Raw genomic sequence first — 21,577 nt, 5'->3', positions numbered from 1 at the left:
TCCTCCCCTCCCAGCCCAAGTCTAACGCAGCGGCATACCTGGTTCACGCTCCCTACAAGAGGAATCGTGACTCTGCTCCCTCCTTCCAATTATACTGCCTCTGCCCTGGCCTGAGGCACCCCCTGTCTTCCCTGCCTCCTCTCAACCCCCCAACACTGCCTCCTCGCCCCGCAGCAGCCAGAGGGCTCTGTAAGACAGGCATCAGATCATGCCCCGCCCCCCACTCAGAACCCTCCACTGGCATCTCAAGGAATTGAAACCCAAATCTCACCACCTCCCCATGTCCTACAAGGTCCCGGCCCGCCTCTCCCCTCTCACCACCCCCTTCTCCCCAAGCCCACCGGCCTGCTTATCACATTAGAGTGATAAGTTGCTGATCACTCCAATGTGATAGCCACTTCCCACCTCCGGGCCTTTGCACTTGCTGTGCCCTGTGCCTGGCGTGCTGTTCCTACGCCCAACTCCACATCAGCTCCAACGGCCCCTCCTCAGGGAGGCCCACCTGACCACCCACCCAAAGGAGAAGGACCCGGCCTGGGGTGTCCAGGACTGCAGCTCCCATGCCTGGTACAATGCCCAGCACACAGTACGAGCTCAGAACACACGCGCTGAAGGCTGCTTACGTCCCAAACCACAAAGAGGAGTCAAAGAACACCCTCCCCACGCCTACTCCCCCGCCACCGGGGTTGAAGGACTCCTGAAACCTCAGCTGGACGCTGCCCCAGTCCCCAGCCTTTCTCCCTCCCCCGCCAAGGACACAGATGGCCAGGACTGCTGACAGCTGTACCCCACTTATCTGGGCTCTGTGGCCACACACAAGCTGCCGGAGCCCAAGGGAGCACGGAGGTGACGTCATTCTCCTGCAGCAGAGGACAGGGAGGGCCAGGCTGCCCCCAAGAACAGGCTCCCCCCCAGGCCTATGGCCACAGCCACCTCCATTCCCACGCCCCCAGGCCATGAGCTCCAGGTGCCTGACACACCCTTCATCCCCACCGCCCCACCATCCCCACCCCCACCCCCACCATCCCCACTGCTCTCACCAGGAGGGGGCAACACTCAAGCACTTTGCTTCCTGAGTCCTCACGACGCCCCATGCAGTGGATGCTAACATATCCCACCTTACAGTTGGGGAAACTGAGGCTCAGGAAGATTAGGTCGCTGCCGAAGTATGGCCAGTTTTCTGAATCCTCAACTCTCTATATACTGCCACATATATTAAAATAATAATTACAGTCAAAAATTATATTTTTAGGGCTTTCCTGGTGGCGCAGTGGTTGAGAGTCCACCTGCCGATGCAGGGGACGCGGTTTCGTGCCCCGGTCTGGGAAGATCCCACATGCCGTGGAGCGGCTGGGCCCGTGAGCCATGGCCGCTGAGCCTGCGCGTCCGGAGCCTGTGCTCCGCAACGGGAGAGGCCCGTGTTCCGCAAAAAAGAAAAAAAATTATATTTTTAAATTCCTTTCATTATTCCCTCATTTGAGCAGGTAGAAAGAACAGGTGCTGCTAGAGATGAGGAAACTAAGGCAGGAGGCTTACAATGAACCTCAGGCCATAAGCTGCATCAGAACCCCGAGGGGCTCCCGACTCCCCGGTTTTCCTCTGTGATGAACGCGTCCATGACCCAGGACCCTGGACGGCCTCCATGAACTACGTCGGAATTTATTCCAAAAGCAGGTTGGTAATTAACAGCCACAAGGCCAGCCTGATGCAGGAGCACTCACTCACTTCCCATTTATCAACCCACTTATCCGTCGCAGCAACAGCCATGAGGCCAGGCCATGATTATCCCCATTTTACAGATGAGGAAATCAAGGTCTGGAGGGGCCAAGTCACTTGCCCACGGCCAAGGAGCTGGGAAGCATCAACCTGGTGAGAATGAGATCTGCCGAGGAAGAGACCTCATCCAACGGGGGCAGCCCCCGGCCGACAGCTGCCGTGTAGAGTTTCCAAACTGTCAGGAGTGCCTCAAAATGTAGATTTGGATCTAAATCTGCCTGTCTTTAAATGCTGGCGACCGATATAATTTTTTTAAATACCAGCGTGGGCCACACAAAACACCTCTCCAGCGAGGTCTGGGTCTGGGAGAGGCTGGGCTGTAACCTTGGGACAAAAGTGAGGGTTCCAGGTTCCGCTTCTACCACCAGCTGTGTGACCTCAGGCAGGTGCCTCAACCTCTCTGAGCTACCATGACTCCAGCCAGAAAATAAGCATAACCACACCTCGGAGGGGGTTATGAAGACAATGAACCTGTACCACACGCAGCTTGGTGCCTGGCACATACTAAGTTCTGCCCCAAAACCTATGAATGTGACCTTATTTAGAAAAAGGGTCCTTGCAGATTTAATTAAGGCTCTCAAAGTGAGATCATCCAGGATTATGCGGGTGGACCTTAAATCCAACGATGAGTGTCCTTAGAAGAGCATACACAGAGGCAGAAATTGGAGGGATGTGGCCACAAGCCAAGGAATGCCTGGAGCCACGAGGAGCAGAAGAGACAAGGCAGGATCCTCCCCTAGAGCCTTCAGTGGGAGCACGGCCGACACCTCGATTTCAGACTTCTGGCCTCCAGAACTGGGAGAGAATACATCTCTATTCTAAACCACCCATCTCTGATCACGTGTTACGGCAGCCCCAGGAAAGATATGCTCCCTGAGAAAGCTCCAGAAGACACACAGGCATCTCCAGCAGGAAGATTTTTTCTAGAATGGATCCCGACCTGCACCTTCCTTTGCCAGGTCCCAAGGAACGAGGACTCCTTCCCGCACAGGGCTTGCATCACTGCTCCAGCAGTAACAGGGAAACAACCCCGTCCTTTGCAGCGCTCCGTGTACAAAGCCCGCAGGGCAGAGAGGCAGGCCCACAGGCCACAGGAGGGTGAGCTCTGGGCCAGTACAAAGGTCTCCAAGATCCACCCCTCAGTGCCAAACCCAAGGTGGAAAAAGGCATGCAGGGTCCTCAAGGGTGGACCTGGGACAGGAGGATATCCCGGTCCCCGTGGACACAAACAATGTTTTTCAGGAAGGAACTATTAACCCAAGTTGCCTTTGGAGCCAAGACCCACTGTGGGGAGAGACAGTGGTGACTTTTCACATTGTGCCCTTTTTTTTTTTTTTTGAGGTTGTAACTCTCTGCACGCTTTCAATCTTTTTTCATTGTACCCCTACTGTACTTTCCTTATTTTTGATGCCAGTGGGGGCTGTCTGGGCAAGAGCTGGCCCTGCCAAGCACATCCCATCCAGCTGTCATAAGTGACGCGACCATCCGAGGCTGCTCTACCTGAATTTTCATCTGTGGGAGGTAAGAAAATCAGCCCCAACTGCAAAAGAGGACATCGGCTTTTAAAGAAAATCAAGTTCCCAGAGAACCCAAGAACTAGGACCTGGATTTGAACCCAGAGTTCTGTGGGTCTGCAGGTCGGGCAAACACTTGGTCGTGGGTCAAATGGCGTCCCCCAGAATTCATGGAGCCTCAGAAGCTGACCTTATTTGGCAATGGTGTCTTTGAAGATGTGAACAACTTACGGATCTCGACATGACGTCATCCTTGATTTGGGGGGACCCTAAATCCAATGACAGGTGTCCTTATAAGAAGAGGCAAGGACACAGAGGGGACGGCCATGTGAGGACAAAGGCCTCGGAAAGTAATACACACATTATAGTTACACAGCAAGGAGGCCACAGGCCCGCCCTTAGCAGGAGGGGACCCCTAAGCCGGTTGCAGACAGCAGGCGGGTATGTGGGGTCAGCCACATTCCCTCCCCGTCCTGCACAAGGCTGACCTCTCCCTCTGAGCCTTTTCAGCGGAAGAGAGGCCCCTCACATCCACTGTCCTCTCCCTGCAGCTGACCTCAGTCACCGAGGACCAAAGATTTCTGATGAAACCAAGTCTAAGTCCCGGGATCTATCCCTAGCTTGCTGTGTGCCCCCCCGCACCCCGCAAGCCCCTCCAACTCTCTGAGCCTCAGACCCCATCCCCCCACTGACTTAGAAAAGGAAGAAGGCTCAAACACACAACTCAGAAGTACAAATCAAAACAACACCCATCACAACCACACACAGACTAGAAAGCCAGACGGTATCGGGCGATGGAGCAGATGTGGGAGGGAACGGCAACGGCCCTTCTGGAAGACACATTTGATGACACTGGCTCCCTGCCTCCCCCCTCCCGTGCCCTTGGACCTGGCAGCTCCACTCCCCGCACATCCTGAGGAAATTCTTGGGAACTTTAAGATGGAAGGTTCCAGGATGTCTGCTGTCTGGGGCGGCAGGAGCGGACGGAACCAGGTACTGGTCACGAAAGGAATAAACAAAGCATGAGGAATGTAAACTCGGAAACCCAGGCAGTAGCAGGAAGCCATGAGCCAGATGAGAATACGGCACCATAGATAGATTTCCAAGAGCGTGATGGGAGAAAAGTAGGGCTCAGAGCAGGAGTCGGGTACCGAGGGCAGAGGTCGCCCTCTCCCCAGGCTCTGGCAGCCCATGTGCTGCGCGTGGGGCCTGCTCGGCCATGCCCAGCTCAAAGCACTTACCACCTATTAGCCTGCTCAATTCTCACCTCAACCCTGCGGGAAGGTGTGGTTTGTCCCATTTTACAGGAGCCTATCCAAACCCGAGACCCGAGGAACCTACCCCAGGTCACCCGCAGGCAAGTGGCAAAGCCAGAATTGGCCCCCATGCCCACCTGGCTCCAGAATTGAGCTCCAGCCCACTGTTCTGTGAGCAGACTCCTGGCACCACCTGTGGCACAAGGACACACATGTCCTATTTAAAGACATAGCACCCAGGGAATGGGTGCCAGGGCAAGGAGGGGTGAGACATGAGAGGGATAAGGGGAAGAGGAAATAGAAGGAGATAAGGGAAAGTAGATAAACAGGCACACGTACGCACATATCCGGAGCAGCACTATTCACAATGACCAAAAGGTGGAAATAACCCAAGTGTCCCTCAACTGACGGATGAGTAAACAGAATGTGGTCCATCCACACAGTGAAATATGATTCAGCCATAAAAAGGAGTAAAGCACATAGGGCTTCCCTGGTGGCGCAGTGGTTGAGAGCCCGCCTGCCGATGCAGGGGACAGGGGTTCGTGCCCTGGTCCGGGAAGATCCCACATGCCGCGGGGCGGCTGGGCCCATGAGCCATGGCCGCTGAGCCGGCGCGTCCGGAGCCTGTGCTCCGCAATGGGAGAGGCCACAACAGTGAGAGGCCCGCGTACCGCAAAAACAAACAAAAAAAGGAGTGAAGCACTGACACAAGCTACCATCTGAAGAACCTTGAAAACGTGATGCTGAGTGAAAGAAGCCAGGCACAGAGGACCACACAGGGTAGGATTCCATTTATAGGAAATGTCCAGAACAGATACATCCACAGATACAGAAAGCAGACTAACGGCTGACAGGGAAGGGGGGAGCTGGAAGGAAGAAAAGATGGAGAGTGGGGTTTCACTTTGGGGTGACCAGAAACATTTTAGAAGCAGAAAGAGGTGATGGTTCACACTGTGAATGTGCTAACTGCCACCGAATGGATCACTTTAAAATGATTAATTTTATGTTCTTTGAATTTCATCTCTATAAGTTATTAATTAAAAAACTTGTGGACTTCCCTGGCAGTCCAGTGGTTAAGACTCCACGCTTCCACCACAGGGGGCACGGGTTTGATCCCTGGTCCGGGAACTAAGGTCCCGCATGCCGCAGGGCAGCTAAGTTCGCGCACCACAACTACAGAGCCCACACGCCACAACTAGAGAAGCCTGTGCGCCGCAACAAAGACCCAACGCAGCCAAATAAATAAATTAATTAACTAATTAATTTTTAAAAAGATGGGGTGTGGTTTATTGCAACAACACGGATGGGTCTCACAAATATAATGGGAAGCAAGAACAAGACAAAATAAAAAAATACAGAGCATGTGCCTTATTCCATTAGGGCTGGGCTGCTGTAACAAAACATCACAGACTGGGTGGCTTATAAACAACAGACATTTATTTCGTTCGGTCAGGAGGCTGGAAGTCTGAGATCAGGGTGCTGGCATGGTCCAATGAGGGCCCTCTTCTGGCTTGCAGACTTCTCGCTATGTTATCACATGGTGGAAGGGGTGAGGGAGCTCTCCGGGGTCTCTTTTACAAGGGCGCTAATCCTATTCACGAGGGCTACACCCTCATGACCTAATCATCTCCTAAAGGCCCCACCTCCTAACACCATCCCTTTGGGCATTAGGATTTCAACGCATGAATTTTGAGGCATTCAGACCATAGCAATATGATTCCGTTCAAGTGAAGTTCAAAACCAGACAAAACTAAGCCCAGTGTTTAGGGATATAGATGGGGTAACATGATAAAAAGCCAAGCAAGCTGGGAACAAGTCTCCTCTGCAGGGGCTACTGGAGGGCAGATGAGGTTCTGCTTTTTCATCTGGGGATGATCACACTGGTGTTCGTTTTAGTTATTTATTTAATTGCGTGTGTCTCAGGCACTTTCCTTGAAGTGCATAAGATTTCACAATAAAAAGAAATCAAAGTTGAAAGTCCAAAGCAGGAGGTTGCAGCAGGTGGAATCCGGGGACCCTGGGAACAAGCGGTCAAAGGAAGTCCTGAGGCCTAGAGAGTCTTTCAAAGCTGCCAAGGGATTCCAGCTACAGCGGGCTCCCAGCCGAGTAAAGCCACAGTGACCTTCCTGTGCCAGCCAAAAGGCCAGATGGGGCCAGGGGGACCTGGCACAAGAATTTCTGCGAGCCTCAGAGGGACAGGCGGCAGAGATGAGAAGCCCCCCCACCTGCCATCCCATCTCCACAGACAGGCCCTGACACCCCAGGGCTGCAACGCCTTCCCAGCCCAGAGGATGAGGCAGCATCCGACCCAGCCCGTGGTCCTCAAGTCCATGGCGCTGGGAGATGGGGAGGGCTGGAGGGGAGGAGACAGGCTGGCCGAGGGCTGCTGGAAGGATCCGCACGCCTGGGCATGAGGGCAAGGAATCAGAGCTGAGAAAATGAGGAAGCAGATGGAGGAACAGCTGAGCGAGGCAAGGCCTGATGGATTCACTGGCTTCTTCCAGTCCGAGGGGAGGTTCAAACTCGCCTGGGGGCGCAGGCCTGCTGTGGGATGGGGTCACCAAGCTGGGATGCGGGTGGGGTCCAGGCGCCCATCCCAACTCAGCCAGGAGAGTTCTACTCCCATCTGACTCACACAAGGAGGCTTTTGTGTAGGACTCCGTCGGAAGAAGACGTGCACTCACGAGGAAACAATTAGACAAATCCAAATCGAAAGGCATTCCGCCAGAAAAACTGGTCTGGTCCCTTAATAAACGCCAGTGTTGTGAAGGACCCAGTAAAAAGAATATGGCTGGAGGACTGGTCTGGATTAAAGGAGGAGAAATAAACAAGGCAACTGGACACAGGACGTGATTTAAACAATAAAAACCAAAAAACTGCTATAAAGGGTGCTCTTGGGTCAATAAGAGACTCTGATTGTAACCTGAGCATCAAAGATGTAAATTATTACGAGCTTTCCTGAGTGTGACTGTGGTCTGTGGTTACAGAAAAAAATAGTCTTGTCCTTAAGACACGCACACTGCAGTATTCTGGGGCGAGGTGTCCTGGCGTCTGCAAGCAACTCTCAAATGGTCTGGCAACGAGAGAGACAGACAGACAGAGACTGAGAACGAAAATGCAGCAAATTGTAAACATTGGTGGAGCTCAGGAAACGGCTTACAGGAATTCGTTGCACTGTTCTTGCGATTTTTCCAAAATAAAATTTTTCAAACCGAAACATCGAGGTGGGAAAAGAACACTTTCGGCTGCTTTATGGATTATTTCACAAGTTTGAAAGTTCCCTCCTGGGAATGGCTCGTACATCGACACCGTGGGATGTTCAGTCATCTAGATACCCAGTCAGAGCTACCCAAGCAACCGGGGAAAGTTTAGAGAAGAGACGCAGTGAGAAAAGCAAGATGCGGGAAAGTGGGCGTAGTATGGTCCCCTTTCGGTAAAATGACAGACTAACTAATCCTACTATAGGTGTGCGTATAAGGTTAAGATGATGATAACAGCAAACACTTATGTGACACTTGCCAAGCTGTTATTCTAAGGGCTCTACATGTGTCAACTCCTCCATCTTCATAAGAGCCCTGTACAGGAGATACTAACATTAATGCCATTTTACAGAGGGGGAAATAAGGCACAGAGAGGTTAAGTTACTTGTCCAAAGACACACAGCTGGAAAGGGGCAGAACCAGGATTTGAACCCAGGCTGTCTGGCTCCAAAGTCTATGCTCTTGGGTCCACCTAAACTCCTGGATGCCAAAACCCTGGCCAAGGGCTAGAGAGAGCCATGCGGGTTTGAGAACCCATGCCTGACCTTGAGACGGTGACATGCCACCACTGCCTTCCAGCTCCCCATGTTCCAGTCTGCCTCATGCCTCTCACTCAGGTGGAAGGTTATCATGTGGGCACACAGGGCTCTCTCAGCACACAAAGGGATGCTCCCAGAGGCCCTGGGGGCCTGGCTGTCCAGGCAGGTGCCTCTCACACACAGCTCCTTGCTGTCCTAGGTGAAGAAGGGTGTGCCCCAGAGTTTGGGGCAAAGGCCAACGAGCTGGCAGCCGTTCATCCGGGGGACTGCTGATGACAGAGGTGCTGGTTCACACTGCAGAACACACCTGCTGGCAACAGGGATTCCAGATCAACTCCTCTGCAACTGTACCTGGGCAGATTATGATAAAGGTCAGAGTCTTCACTCATCCCTCCTCTGGCCCATCCCCTCCAGGGCACACCACTGGCGCCTCCCACCCGGGGCAGACAAAGCCTGCACTTTGGCACACCCCAGCCCTGACACCTCTCCCAGTTTACAACAAACACCTCCTTCCCATCGTGCCAGGAGGTGGGCGGACAGGAATACAGACAGGGGACCCTGGGGACTTTCTGCCTGAAGAATGCTAGCTAATGACTTGCTTTTACAACTACTTGGCTTCTTCCAAGCCCTGCTCCGGGGGCCCATCTGACTTCCACCTACTTCCCCCGCCCACCTGAGACAGTCTTCCCTGCCAGTACTCACTGCTAATTTGCTCTGTGGCCTTACTTAAATCTTTGCTCCCTTTGGGTTCTGGTTTCCCCAAAGAAAAAATAAAAGATGGAACTGAGTAAAACCCAAGCTCCAGGTCTAGCAATCTGAGTTTATGAAACCTTCCCTGATAAAAACAATTAGCTGATAAGCTACCATCTCCTCCAGAGGTCTTGGGTCAAGCCAAAGAAAATAATCTCTAATACTATAATAACAAGAAGCAATGAGATGAAGTGAGAAAGCTACTCTGGGGAAAAGGGCACATCAATCATTTTTGCTGCCTGTCACCCTTTCCTCCTTCTGCTAACAGTGCCCCCCCTTTTCCTTTAGGGCACCATCCCACCCCACCTCAGTCCCTCTGCTTTGGGGAAAAAAGTCCTCCTTCTCCAGCTCCAAGAATGGGCATGTAATCCAAGCCTGACCAGTCAGAGCAGTCCATTTCTCAAGCTACAGGGATTGGCTCAGGGATAAGCATGGGAGACAAGCCCAGCCGATCAAAGCCCATGAGCATTCACACCACAACTTTTCCCAGCCACTGGGAAAATTCTCTAATTATCTTTGAAGGTCCCTCCATAAGGTTCCCTTTGGAGACCTCTGGGGAAATTCAGAGGGGCCAGTTTCTCCCCCATGTGGTACAGACGGCCATCTGAGCCCCAGATAAAGCTGTTGGCCAGTGATACGAAAGCACACATACAAAAAATGAATTTTTAACTGTTGGATTGCATTCAAGCGGGACCCATTATGGGACCCCACAGGAGGAAGAGCAGGGCCACAGGAAGCTCCCTCCCCACCCTCTCTGCACTCTCCAGGCCAACACGAACCCAGTCGACTTGTGGTTTACTGAGTGCAGGTGAAAGATTTTGCCTGGTTGAGCTGATGTGCGATCCTGTACGTACAGAGCAAGTACGTATCACCAGCAAACGGGACCTGGGTCTCCCAACTCCAGCCTCAGGAGGTTTCCACTCATAAGGACAGGAAACGCAAGTGGTTCCACTTTAAGGCTGAACTTGGGCTTGAATGCAGCCGGAGGGAAACACCGCCACACCCCCAGTCCAAGCCACCCAGCTGAGGCCAAGATGCCAGCATGAAGATCCCCTTCTCCTTCCGAGAGGCCGATCGAGGCAGCCCCAGACCAGCCTCCACGCCTCCCCTGGCCCCTTGGACAGGACAGATGCTCCTTGTTTACCCACCACCCCCAGATGGCCCCAACGACATCTTTGTAAACCTGTGTCCCTTCCTTCTGGCGACTCCGTCTTCACGTTGGGACGGAGGAGGGGTCAATCAACACTCAGCCAGTAGAAACACCCAGTCACTGGAGTCAGAGAGACGTCTCTGGAATCCAGGCAGGGCTTGTTAAGACTCAGGCCCTGAATCCATGAACACATCATGGATAGCAGGCTCCCGGGTGCTCCCTGGTGCCAGGCACCCAGATAGGAGGGGAAGAGCCAGTATTGGAAGCCAAGGAGTCTGGCTTCAAAAATCCATGCTTTTGAGGATCCCGATTGGAATCGTCTCACTGCCTCGACCCTAAGTCCCACCCCAGCCAGGTCTCTGCCCTGGACCAGGGTCCCCAACCATGGAATACAGTCATGAACGAGACAGACAAGGCCCTGCCTCATGGAACCTCAAGCAAGTGAACCATATAATTCCAGAGCATGGTGACGGCTTGGAAGACAGTAACACGGAATGCTTATAACACAGATGGGGTGGGGTTCATGGGGGGAGGGGGGTCTCTTCTTCAAGAGGTCACATTTGAGCTGAAACATAAGAGGAACCAAACATAAAAGCCAGGAGAAAGGAACAGTCTGTGCAAAGGTCCTGAGGCAGAAAAGAACATAGTGTATTGGAGGAAAAGAAAGGCCTGTGAGGCTGTAGCAGGGCAGAAGTGCAGGGAGTGGAGGTAAGTGGCTTACAGGCCATGGTGGGCAGACGGGTTTCAGACCACACGCAAGAAGGTTTTCATCAGGGCTGTGAAATGGTCCAACGTGCATTATTTTAAAGAGCATTCTAGCTGCGGCAGGGGAAACTGACAACAGAGGGGGCAGGAATAGGAGCGGGCAGGCCGGAGAGGAAGCTCCTGCAGCAGGTGAGAGGTGGAACGGCTGGATGTGGAGTGGGGGCCGTGCAGGGGGAGGGGCGCGGTCCCCAGGTCCCCGCACAGGACGACAACCTGACACTCATCACGGACCTCCCTGTGAAACCACCCTCATCTTCTAAACATCCGTTCAGTAACTACTTGAGAACCTACCATTATGTGCTAGGCGTCGTTCCAAGTGCTTGGGACACAGAGATGAACAAACACGAAGGCCCCTGCCCTCATGGGCCCGACATTCTCACAGGGAGAAACAGACAATAAGTGATAAACAGGATGCCTAGGTAAAGTCGGCCGTATCTCAGCAGGCGACAGGACTACAGAAAAACACAGCGGGGTAAGGAGGGTTCGGAGCACCAGGGAATGGGAAGGGAACTTGCAATATTCAAAAAGAGAGATCCGTGGGCAAGTGAGATCTGAACAAAGGCCTAAAGGAGGTGGGAGAGTGAATCACGCACATGTCACATCAGGGAAAGAGCTGTGGGCAGAGGGAGGAACTTAGTAAGGCAGATGTGCCAGTGAGTCTGAGGAACTGCCAGAAGGGCCCTGTGCAAGGTCAAGGTGAAGGGGAGGACAGGCAGGGTCAGGATCAGATGGCACAGGCCTCAAGGGACAACAGAAGGGCTCACCTTGACTCGGAGGGGACGGGGCAGGTTCACTGCAGGGCTTTCAGCAGAGGAGGACGGGGCAATTTTCATAGGATTCCTTTGGCTGCTGTGCTGAAAAACCTGACCAGGGAGCAAAGGTGGGCGCAGGGATCCTGCAGGAATCCAGGTGAGAGCCGATGGCACCTTGGACCAGGGGAGTGGCCGTGGGTGTGGAGAGAAGCTGGATTCTGGTTGTATTTTGAAGATGAAGCCATAAAATATCCGATGGTTCAGGGTGAGAAGTGAGACGGAGTCAAGGCTGACTCCGAGGCTCTCAGCCTGGGTAGCTGGGGAATGGACAAGCGACGGCCTGAGATGGGACTGTGGGTTTCACGGGGAGCGATGGGAAGTCAGGCGCTGGCTAGGGAAAGCGTGAGCTGCCTTTGACCACCCAGGTTGAGATATGGAGTTGGCCACTGGATGCTTGAGGCTGGAGTTCAAGGGGAAAGGTCTGGGTCTGGGATATCAATTTGGGAGGTGCCAGGACAGAGATGGCATTTGACACGTGAGACCGGGTGAGCGCGGCCAGGAAAGGCCTGAGCCCTGGGACGTGCCAATGGCCGGCGGTCAGGGAGATAAGGAGACACCAGCATCTGAGTCCAAGAGCGGCCCAAGAGAGCACACATTAAAGTGTCTCAAGAGTCCTTCTAGAAAAATGGTACAGATGAACCGGTTTGCAGGGCAGAGATAGAGACACAGATGTAGAGAACAAACGTATGGACACCAAGGGGGGAACGTGGCGGGAGGGCTCGGGGGGTGGGAGGAACTGGGAGATTGGGATTGACATGTACACACTGATATGTATAAAATGGATAACTGATAAGAACCTGCTGTATATAAAAAAAAAAGAGTCCTTCTAGAAGCTTCCAGAAAAGGTGGAAGGAACTTCACCCAAAATGCCAGGAAGTAAGCATAGGTCAGGGCACTCCTGTTCCTTCCTCGCCCCCAGCACGAAGCAATCGGGGAACAGTAGGAAACAGTGGGGCGGAGGTGGGGGGAAGGAAGCAAGACAATGAAGCCAGCTGTGCCCTGAGCCATCAGGGGCCCGGACCTCTGGGTTTGGGGAGGTTCTGAGCAAAATGATCCTGAGCTTCAAATCAGAACCACCTATAACTCACCAGCTCCTGGGCCCTGGAAATCTCTAAAGCCAAGAATTAACTTTTGTGTGCTGTTTTTGTTTCTCTTTGCATTTCAGCTCTGGTGGCCACTCCCAGGGCCAGTGGAGGCCAAGGTCGCATTTGACCAAGGGGGAGGGAGACGAGGCACATGAAAGGACTTCACCTTTTGTCTTGCTTTTGTATTTCTGGCCGACTGCTACAGCTGAATTCTTTGCACCATAAATGTGTTTATGGGGACGAAGCTGCTAGATCTCTGTGGCACAGAAAGGCCGGGGTGTGAGAGGGAGGTGGGTGCTCAGGGTGGACTCCCCATAACTGAATTCTCTAGTTCTAAGATTATGAGCCAGAAAAGTCAGCCTTGTGGCTGAAACCAGCCTTGGGGGTGACTTATGACCCCAGGGGCCTCTCTGCTGTTGACCAAGGGCATAGGATCACCCTTCCGGGCACCATGACCACCGGGAGGACCCACGGTCTTTGATGGAGCGGACATGCCTGTGCTGGGGCTCCAGCGGGACCAAACTGCCCAAGGGAAGCTCTTCAACAAACAAGTCCTCGACACTGACTCACTTCTGTCCCGTTTGCTGGAAGTTGAAGCCAGAACGGGATGATTCCAGGTAACTGTCACCAAATTCTAGCTAATCACATGAGTCATGGAGCGGAGGCCCAGCCAGTATGAGTCATTCTAGGAAGGGATGGGGAACTTGTCCTGAAATGGGAAGAGCCAGGCGCACTGAACACAGCCCCGTGCCAGGCCTCAGGAAGGCCAGACCGTGGTGGGACACATGGCCACACGTGTGTGCACACACCCCAACACATGCGGATACGTGTGAACACGTGTGTCCACATGTCCCCGTGTGTAACTATACACTCAACTAGTGTCAACACACGTGTGTGAGCCCACACATAGACACATACATAACGGCACGTGTGAACCCGTGTGTGCCAGGCTACCACACGTGGGCTCACGTCATGTGTGTACACATGTGTCATGCACATACACTGTATGCCATCACAGACACTGTGCTCCATGCCAACACATGCTGACACACAACACTTGTCTGTGTGTGCGTGCTTCAGCACATGGCCACACGCAGGCGTGCATGGGCACATGCCGACACATGTTCCTGTGTCACCAGTCAGCGTGCACAGCCGGCACATGTGTGCACACACATGAAGCCGGAGGAGCGAATCCGTCAGCAGCAAAGAGGGGAACAAAAATAACCAACGCTCGGGGAGACTAAAAATAGCCCGTATTTTCAGCTGTGGCTCTGGAGGGATAGGAAGCTCCCGGCAGGAAAGAGGAAGAAAAACACAGCAGAATCGGAGCACACCTGCGACCCCACTGCCCCCCGAGAAGGGAGCACCGTCCCCCCGTCCGCGGCCATGGGTCAAGTCCGCAGCCAGATGGAGCCTGATGTGGTCAGAGGCGGTCAGCCCGCGGACGCCGTGATGCCCTCTGAGACGCAACCCTGGGGCTTTGTGGAGGCCCAGACGGACGGCAGGGCACAGAGCTGGCCGAGCAGACCCTGCAGGACAGGCGGGGTCACCCTGAGGGTCGCTGGGACCAAGGGCCAGGGAGAGGCTGCCCTCCCCAGCTTCCCTTGGCATCTGCGATTCTAGAGCTGCCCGGGCCTAGCAGACAGCCCTGGAGGGAAGACCTCAGGACGTACTCTGTAATCGCAGTTTGGGGGAGGTGATTATCAGGGGAAAGGCCTGGGAAGGACCCCACTGCCCCACTGTCTGTGCAGGAAAAAGACAAGGAAAGGTGGACCCAAGCAGAGAACAGGGGAAGGGCCTGCCCTGCCCCCAAATGTCAAGTCGAGCTGCTCAGAAATACTGCCCGGAGAGTGGGGAGGACGGGGTCCACAGGGGGCGGACTCGCTGGAATCTTGTTTCCGCCACGTCAGCTGTGTGACCTGGGGCAAGTGTCCTTCCGGCTCTGTGCTTCCATTTCCCTCAATAAAGGAGAGGCAGAGGGAGCTATTTAGATCCTAAATGAAGCGACTGAATCCATGTAAAACACACAGGACAGCGTCTAGTGCATAATCAGCTTCCACTGACTGTCTTCTCTCCCCAACCCCTGCCTTTGAACTGACAGGCAAAGGAGATTTGCCAGAGGGCACGAAGCACGGGGGCAGGGCACAGTGTTCCTGAAGGCTCTCTGGGTGGCCCTCGCCAAGGGAGGAGTGGGCAAAATAGAGTCAGAGGCTGGGGGTTGGGGTGGGGAGAGGCTAAGGAAATAGCCTGACCTCCAAGTGCTCACCCCACCATCCTACTGTGAACCCAAGCACTGCTCTGGTCCTGGGGACACTGCAGGGACAGCGACAGGACAGCCCGCGCCCCTGCTCATGAGGCAGAAAGAGAATGCACAAATAAACATATAACGTAAGGGGGTGACTTTTAGGGACATGAGGGGTGAACTGTGCCGATATCTGGGGATGAGCCTTCTGGGCGGTAGAGAAAGCAAGCCAGAGTTTGGTGGGACCAGGCTTGCCGGGTTCAAGGACGTCAAAGAGATAAGCATGGCAGGTGAGCAAAGGAGCCAAGAGGGGGTGAGAGAGGGAAGGAGGGCTGCCTCGTGGCGGGGGGACTTCAGGCCACTGAAATGACCTTGGTATTCACTCAGAGTGAGACGGGAAACCTCAGTGGGTTGTGAGCAGAGGGGGCACATGATCTGGTTGTCTATGGAGACCAGAGGTGAGACTACTGCACTAGTCCAAGCAGTGGATGGAGGAGGGCAGAGTGGCGGAGACGTTGACAAGGGGTCCGAATGCAGATATGCCTCTGAAGGTAAGCCGGTAAGATGTGCTGATGGACCAGATACAGGGGTATCACAAAAAGCATGCAGTCAAGGATGACCCAAGGTTTTTGCCTCTACTCTTGGAGGGAACGAATGGAGATATCACTTATTGAGATGGGGACACAGATGGGAGAAGACCTTGGCAGCTGGAAAAATTCATGGAGATAGCACCCAAGGCTGATTCCAACTAGAAAACATAAAAGACAGCAGAGGGGGACTCAGCTTCCCACCCCACCCCCGGCCGTGGAGAAGGCCACCAGGCCCATCATGGCACATGGTGGCCCAGCGAACGAACCCCTTCCCCTGTGGCCCAGCGGGGCCTTCCCTGGTGTACCAGAGAAACCCAGTAACTTGGAAATACACGACCTGGACTGTGCTTCCTAATCCATGCAAACACAGAGGGCCACGCATGCCAGGCTCTGTTCTAGGCTGTGGATATAAGAGCGCCCGTCCTCCTGGGGTTTGCCTCAGGATTTTTTCACACACACACACACACACACACACACACACACACACACAGCAGCAAGGTAACTTGGGCAAATTACTCTCTTAAACTTCTGTTTCTCTAACGGTGGATGATGAGAGTGAGACGTGTGTCCCAGAATTCTCCCAGGACTAAAGGAAATGATTAACATTTACAAAGATGCCTAGCACACCATCACCCTCGATTATACTCCTGAGCGCATTCGGTCTGAACACCTCTTGCCCAACCCTACCCACTGGGGGAAAGGAGAAGAAATTAGTCTCATTCTCCCCCAAGGCCTCTCCCAGCTACCTCCATCTCCAGGGCCCCTCCACTGTGTGCCTCCTGCATTCTGCGTCTAACTCATTTGGCCATTCTTTGGGGAAAGCTATGGATTCGTTACTAACTTTTAACTAAACACATAATACGTGAATACATTCTCCTTATTTACAAAGAAAAAGTATGAGCCTTACAGATAATGCATAAATATTTCCCCTGCCACACCCCTAGTCCCCTGAGAGTAACCACTTTTGTCAGTCTGGTGCACACCCTTCCACACCTTTTTCTGTGCTTTTACATGCACTGATAGAAACCCAGTGAAAAGAGAGAGTATCGTTTTGTGGAGTTTTGGGGGGGTTTTTTTGGTTTTTTCTAACAAGAGTAGCCTCAAAGCTTTTTTTCAATTAGTAATGTGTTTTTTCTACTTTTCTGTGCCCAAACGTAAATATCTAGTTCCTTCTCTCTAACTTTCACCTAGAAATCCACTGGATGAAGGACTCCTGCTTTACTTCCTATGCCCCTACTGAAATGTAGACCAGATTTGGCAGTCAGGATTCCTGCCCGAAACTGCCACAAGCTGTGTAAACCGGGTACATCCAGAGCAGTTTCACACACAGGTCACCGCCTTTGTACTTTATCATCCTGCCAGGAAACAAACTAAATCCAACGCCTGCCTCAGAGCTGAAGACACATGTCCTGGCTCAGAGGTGAAGTAACTGGCCTGAGGTCCCCAGCCAGCAAATGGCATAGCCAGGTCTGCAAACCCTGAGCTCTGGAAACTGACATCGGTTTCAAAACAAGCTACACCCCTGTGCAACCCCATCAGTAACCTGAGAAATGTAACTCACACACATCAGATTAACCCCCGCCCCAAAATTATAATAAGAAATCGGTAATCCCAATAATGGCAGAGATGCAGGGGAGTGACTAGTTTCATACTCTGTGGATGGGACTATAAATGCCCTCAGTCTTCAGAAGGGCCATTAGGCTGTGTCCAAATGCAAACTGGACATGCCATCTGGACTAGAGGCTTCTCTTCTAGAAATGTACCCGGTGGAAGTGTTCATCCAGGTACACAGAGATGTATGTATGAGAAAATTATCAGTCAACGGAGAAACAGGTAAGTAATTAAGTGTACAGCCACTCAAAGGAATACTATGCAGCAGTGAAAAGTGTGACTGATTTATATGTTTTGACACAGAAAAATTCCCAAGCGATATCTGTGAATTGAAAAGCAAACTGCAGGCTATTTTGACATAGTTTAGTTCAATATATGTAAATATATATATATTAATGTGTCTAAATCCATGCTCGTGATGTGTATCTCCATAAAAATCTAGAAAGATACTCTCAGATGACGGTGGTACTATCACAGGAGGGGAATAAAATGGGGGGAACCTTTTTTTCCTTCCACTTGAATTTTTTTTTTTTTTTTACAAACAAGAATCCATGTATTTTATATACACGGACTTCTTTAACCCCAAAGCATTAAAAAAAAAAAAAAAAAAAAAAAAAAAAGTAGGGCTTCCCTGGTGGCACAGTGGTTGAGAGTTCGCCTGCCAATGCAGGGGACACGGGTTCGTGCCCCGGTCCAGGAGGATCCCACATGCCGCGGAGCGGCTGGCCCCGTGAGCCATGGCCGCTGAGCCTGCGCGTCCGGAACCTGTGCTCCGCAACGGGAGAGGCCACAACGGTGAGAGGCCCGCGTATAGCAAAAAAAAAAAAAAAAAAAAAAAAGTAGAAATCAAAGCACAAGCCCTCCCATTCAAGTTGTACGTGGACACGTGCAGCCAAAGAAAACACCAGCGGGCCATCCCTCCCTCTCCTAGCATCCCACCCACTCGGTCCCCTGAACACAGATGCTCTTCTTCCAAGGGAAGGCGCTTGGCCAGGGCTCAGCCTGAGCTGTCCAAGAAGAAACTGTCACAGGCTGGGCTCGCCTCCGTGCCTTCACGCCACTCAGCCACAAACCAATCACCTTTGGGATATTCACGGAGAACGCTGGGTGGCTCTCACTCAAGTTTAAGCCCAGAAATCTTAGCTCCGGGACAACTGAGGACAGTGGCGCTTTCCTCTTTGGAAGCCCTGAGGAGGAGTGGGAAATTAGGTAGGGCGTGCAGGTGTGCCTGTACACGTACACACACACACACACACACACACACACACAGACATCCTTCATCTGATTGAGAGCCGTGAAAAGAAAATACCTGAATTAAGTCCAAGAAGGACTGGGCTGACAAGATTCTGCATCAGCTATAAATCCCACTTATCCCCACACCCCCAAAAGCAACAGGCTCTCTGCACGGGATCACGACGGGCTTGCCACGCTTACAGCACCCAAGTGATGGTCTCTCCAGGGCTCACACAGTACAGAAACCACAAATTTGGCGGGCGTTTGCCGCCGGCTTTCACTGAGATAAAGCTCTCACAGCTACTTTGAAAAGCAAAACAGATACAGCCATTGGCCACCACGGGAGAGAAAGAAGCAGTTCTGGTCACTCTCAGGTTTCCCCAAGAAACTTTTTCCCGCCACTTCACAGGCGAGAAAAAAAAACCACTAAGAGGAGCTCGGGGCTCAATGTCACCATCAGCCAGGATCTCCTTGCAATCAGATGACAGGATTTAATGGGACAAGATTTGACAACAAAACAAAGGACACAGTGTGGCCAAGATGACTCAGACAACTGCTCACCCAGAGACCTCGAGAAAAACCAAACGTTGCTCCATCTTTAAAGCCAAAAAATGGCAGCCGGGTCCAAGCAGATGCAGTCTTCATTCATTCGCTCATTCATTCATCTCCCAAGCATCCTGCGCTGGGCACGGGGCACAGACACGAAATGGGGACAAGTCCCCATTCTCAAGAAACTCGCCTAAAGAAGCCGGTTAAGGGGAAAAGCGAAATCAACTAGCAAGTGATGACAGCCACATCTTTATGCGTCTGGCTGGATCTTGGGCCAAGGTGAGCCTCAGTTTCCCCTCCCGGCCCTGCAGGTGCTGGCCTTTCCTTCAAAGAGCTGAATGCTTTTACCTCAAGTGTGATACTCTGCAATCTCCCTGTCTTTCAGTGACTCCAGGCTCATTCAAAAATGCCACCAGACACCCAGGGCAGAGTCTGACGGTCTGAAGGCCAGCTGACAGCCTTAATTTGTCTCCCTGGTTGAAAGGGCAGTGGTGTATAAGGTTAGGACCGCAGGAAAGCTCTCAGGCTGTGGACTCCCCAAGGACCCTGCTTATGCAGCCTTGGGCTTATGCCTGCCTCTGTGTGGATCTGGGGAGAAAAGCGGCTTATCGCTGCCAATCTGCATCAGGAAGGCAGCTCCGGGAAGGACAGAGCAGCCCATTCCACCTCTGAGAAGGGGTTCGTATGGGGAGGTTCTGGACAGCAGAGACCGCTCTCCTGAGCACCCACCGGCCTGGGCACCCATGTGAGTCTCACATGCACGTGCATGGAGGGTTCCTGTCCTCCTGTGCTCACAGGAAACAAGCAAAGTGCAGCCCTCGTTTTACCACACGCTGTCACAGGCTGCCGTAGAAGAGGCAAGAAGCATGCGAGCCCGCTCCTGGGCTCCTCCAGGCAGTACCAGAAACGTGGCCACACTCCAGGCCCGCCTTGGACCCCAGACCCTTAAGGTGAGGTCAGGCTCCCAGGTGGTCTCTAATTCAGGCTTCCCCAACCCGGGCCTGCGCCTCCAGCAAAAGCCCTGGATGCCCTCCTTGGCCCCCAAACTCAGCCTGCGTCCTGGGTCGGGGAGGTTCCTGGGAAGGTGGCCAGCTGCCCCTCCTCATGCCCTCTGGTCTCTCCGGTGCTCAGGGGCCCCGGCCCTCCTCGGCGCCCAGCGTCCTCCAGCCCCGGCGGGGCCCGCGTGCACTGACCCCCGGGCCCCTCACCCACCTTGAGGACCTGCTGCTTGATTATCGAGGGCACCATCACGATCATGATAACGCCCAGCACGGCGCACAGCAGCCCGGCGAAGCCCAGCGTCGCGGCCGCCCGGCGCGCTCTAGAGCGGCTGCCCATGTCTGCGCGCCCCGGCGCCCGTGCGGTGCTCGCGGGGCTCCGCGCCTGTGGAGGGACCGAGGCGGGGACGGAGGTGACGGAGGCAGCGACTCCGCGGACGCGGGCCGCAGCGGCACGGCGGGCCCCGGACCGCAGCGCACGGAGGAGCGGCCCGGCAGGTGGCCAGCGGCTTTATGTGCCATCGCCGGGGCGGACCGCCCCCGGGACGCCCTGGGCACCAAGATCTGGGCGGGCGCCAGCACCTGGGCGGGCAGCAGCGGGCGGGGGCGGAGGGGCGGGGCCTAAGTTCGCAAGGGGCGTGGCCGGGGCGGGGCGCGGAGAGATGGTCCGATTGGGGCGGGGCCACGGCCACCGGCCCCAAGCTCTAGCTTCCGTTTCCGTGGGAGGGAGGCTCGGAGGTCTCGTGGGCTGCGTGCAACGTTGGGCTCGGCTCCCCTGCACCTCGTAACCCTTCTCCCCTTCCTCACTCCCAGCTGCTCCCCGCTCACCCCTTTTCCTGCTCCCGCCTCCCCATCTTCTCCCCCCTCCTCCAATGTCTCCTCGTCCTCCCCCGCCTCTCCCTCCTCCCCCTGCCTCCCAGACCCTCCTCCTCCCCTCTTCTTCTCCCCTCCTCTCCTCCCACTTCCTCTGTCCTGAGCGTCGTCACTGTTCGTATTTAATAGGAATTGCCCAACTCTGGCAGGGACTCCAGAGCGCCCGCCCCCAGCTCTGCGACCTCTTCTCCCCGCAGGGCGCCACACACACCTTCCCGCGTGTGCGCACACACATGCTAGTGCAGCCTCTCTCTCCGTGGAACAAGCCCGGCGGACTCCCGCCTCAGGACCTTGTACCCCTACGACTTGGAATTCTGTCCCCCCCAGATATCTGCCCGGCTCCTTCCTTCACGACTGCTCCGCCACCTTATCAGAAAGGCTCTTCCCTGCCACCCTGTGTGAAATAAAATAGCGGCCAGTTCTCCCCTCACCCCTCACCCTTATCACCGGGCCACCACCTGGCCTGTTCCACGTTCATATGTTCTTGCGTTCTGACCATCGCCAGGCGCTAGAATGCTACAGGCAGAAGCTTCGTCTCTTGACAAAGCTTGAGCGCTGCCTGGCTGGGAACGCC

The 21,577-nt window shown here is 53.8% G+C and overlaps 1 protein-coding gene across 2 annotated transcripts in view; it reads right to left on the bottom strand.

Annotated features, from left to right (window-relative positions):
* SCARB1 (scavenger receptor class B member 1) overlaps positions 1 to 20,470 on the bottom strand; it is a gene marked incomplete at its 5' end in the record, with an annotated part of 79,389 nt that extends 58,919 nt beyond the window's left edge. For both annotated transcript variants that reach the window (XM_079717395.1, XM_079717396.1), the window contains one exon: positions 20,345 to 20,470. In XM_079717395.1, the coding sequence (XP_079573521.1) occupies positions 20,345 to 20,470 (126 nt within the window). The remainder of the gene's footprint in view (positions 1 to 20,344) is intronic.
* Between the last annotated feature and the right edge of the window lie 1,107 nt (positions 20,471 to 21,577).

This window comes from Hyperoodon ampullatus (assembly GCF_949752795.1).
Source record: "Hyperoodon ampullatus genome assembly, chromosome: 13".
NCBI classification, from domain to species: Eukaryota; Metazoa; Chordata; class Mammalia; order Artiodactyla; family Ziphiidae; genus Hyperoodon; species Hyperoodon ampullatus.
Note: the sequence above shows the minus strand (reverse complement) of the source record. Positions and strands in the feature narration are given on the sequence as shown.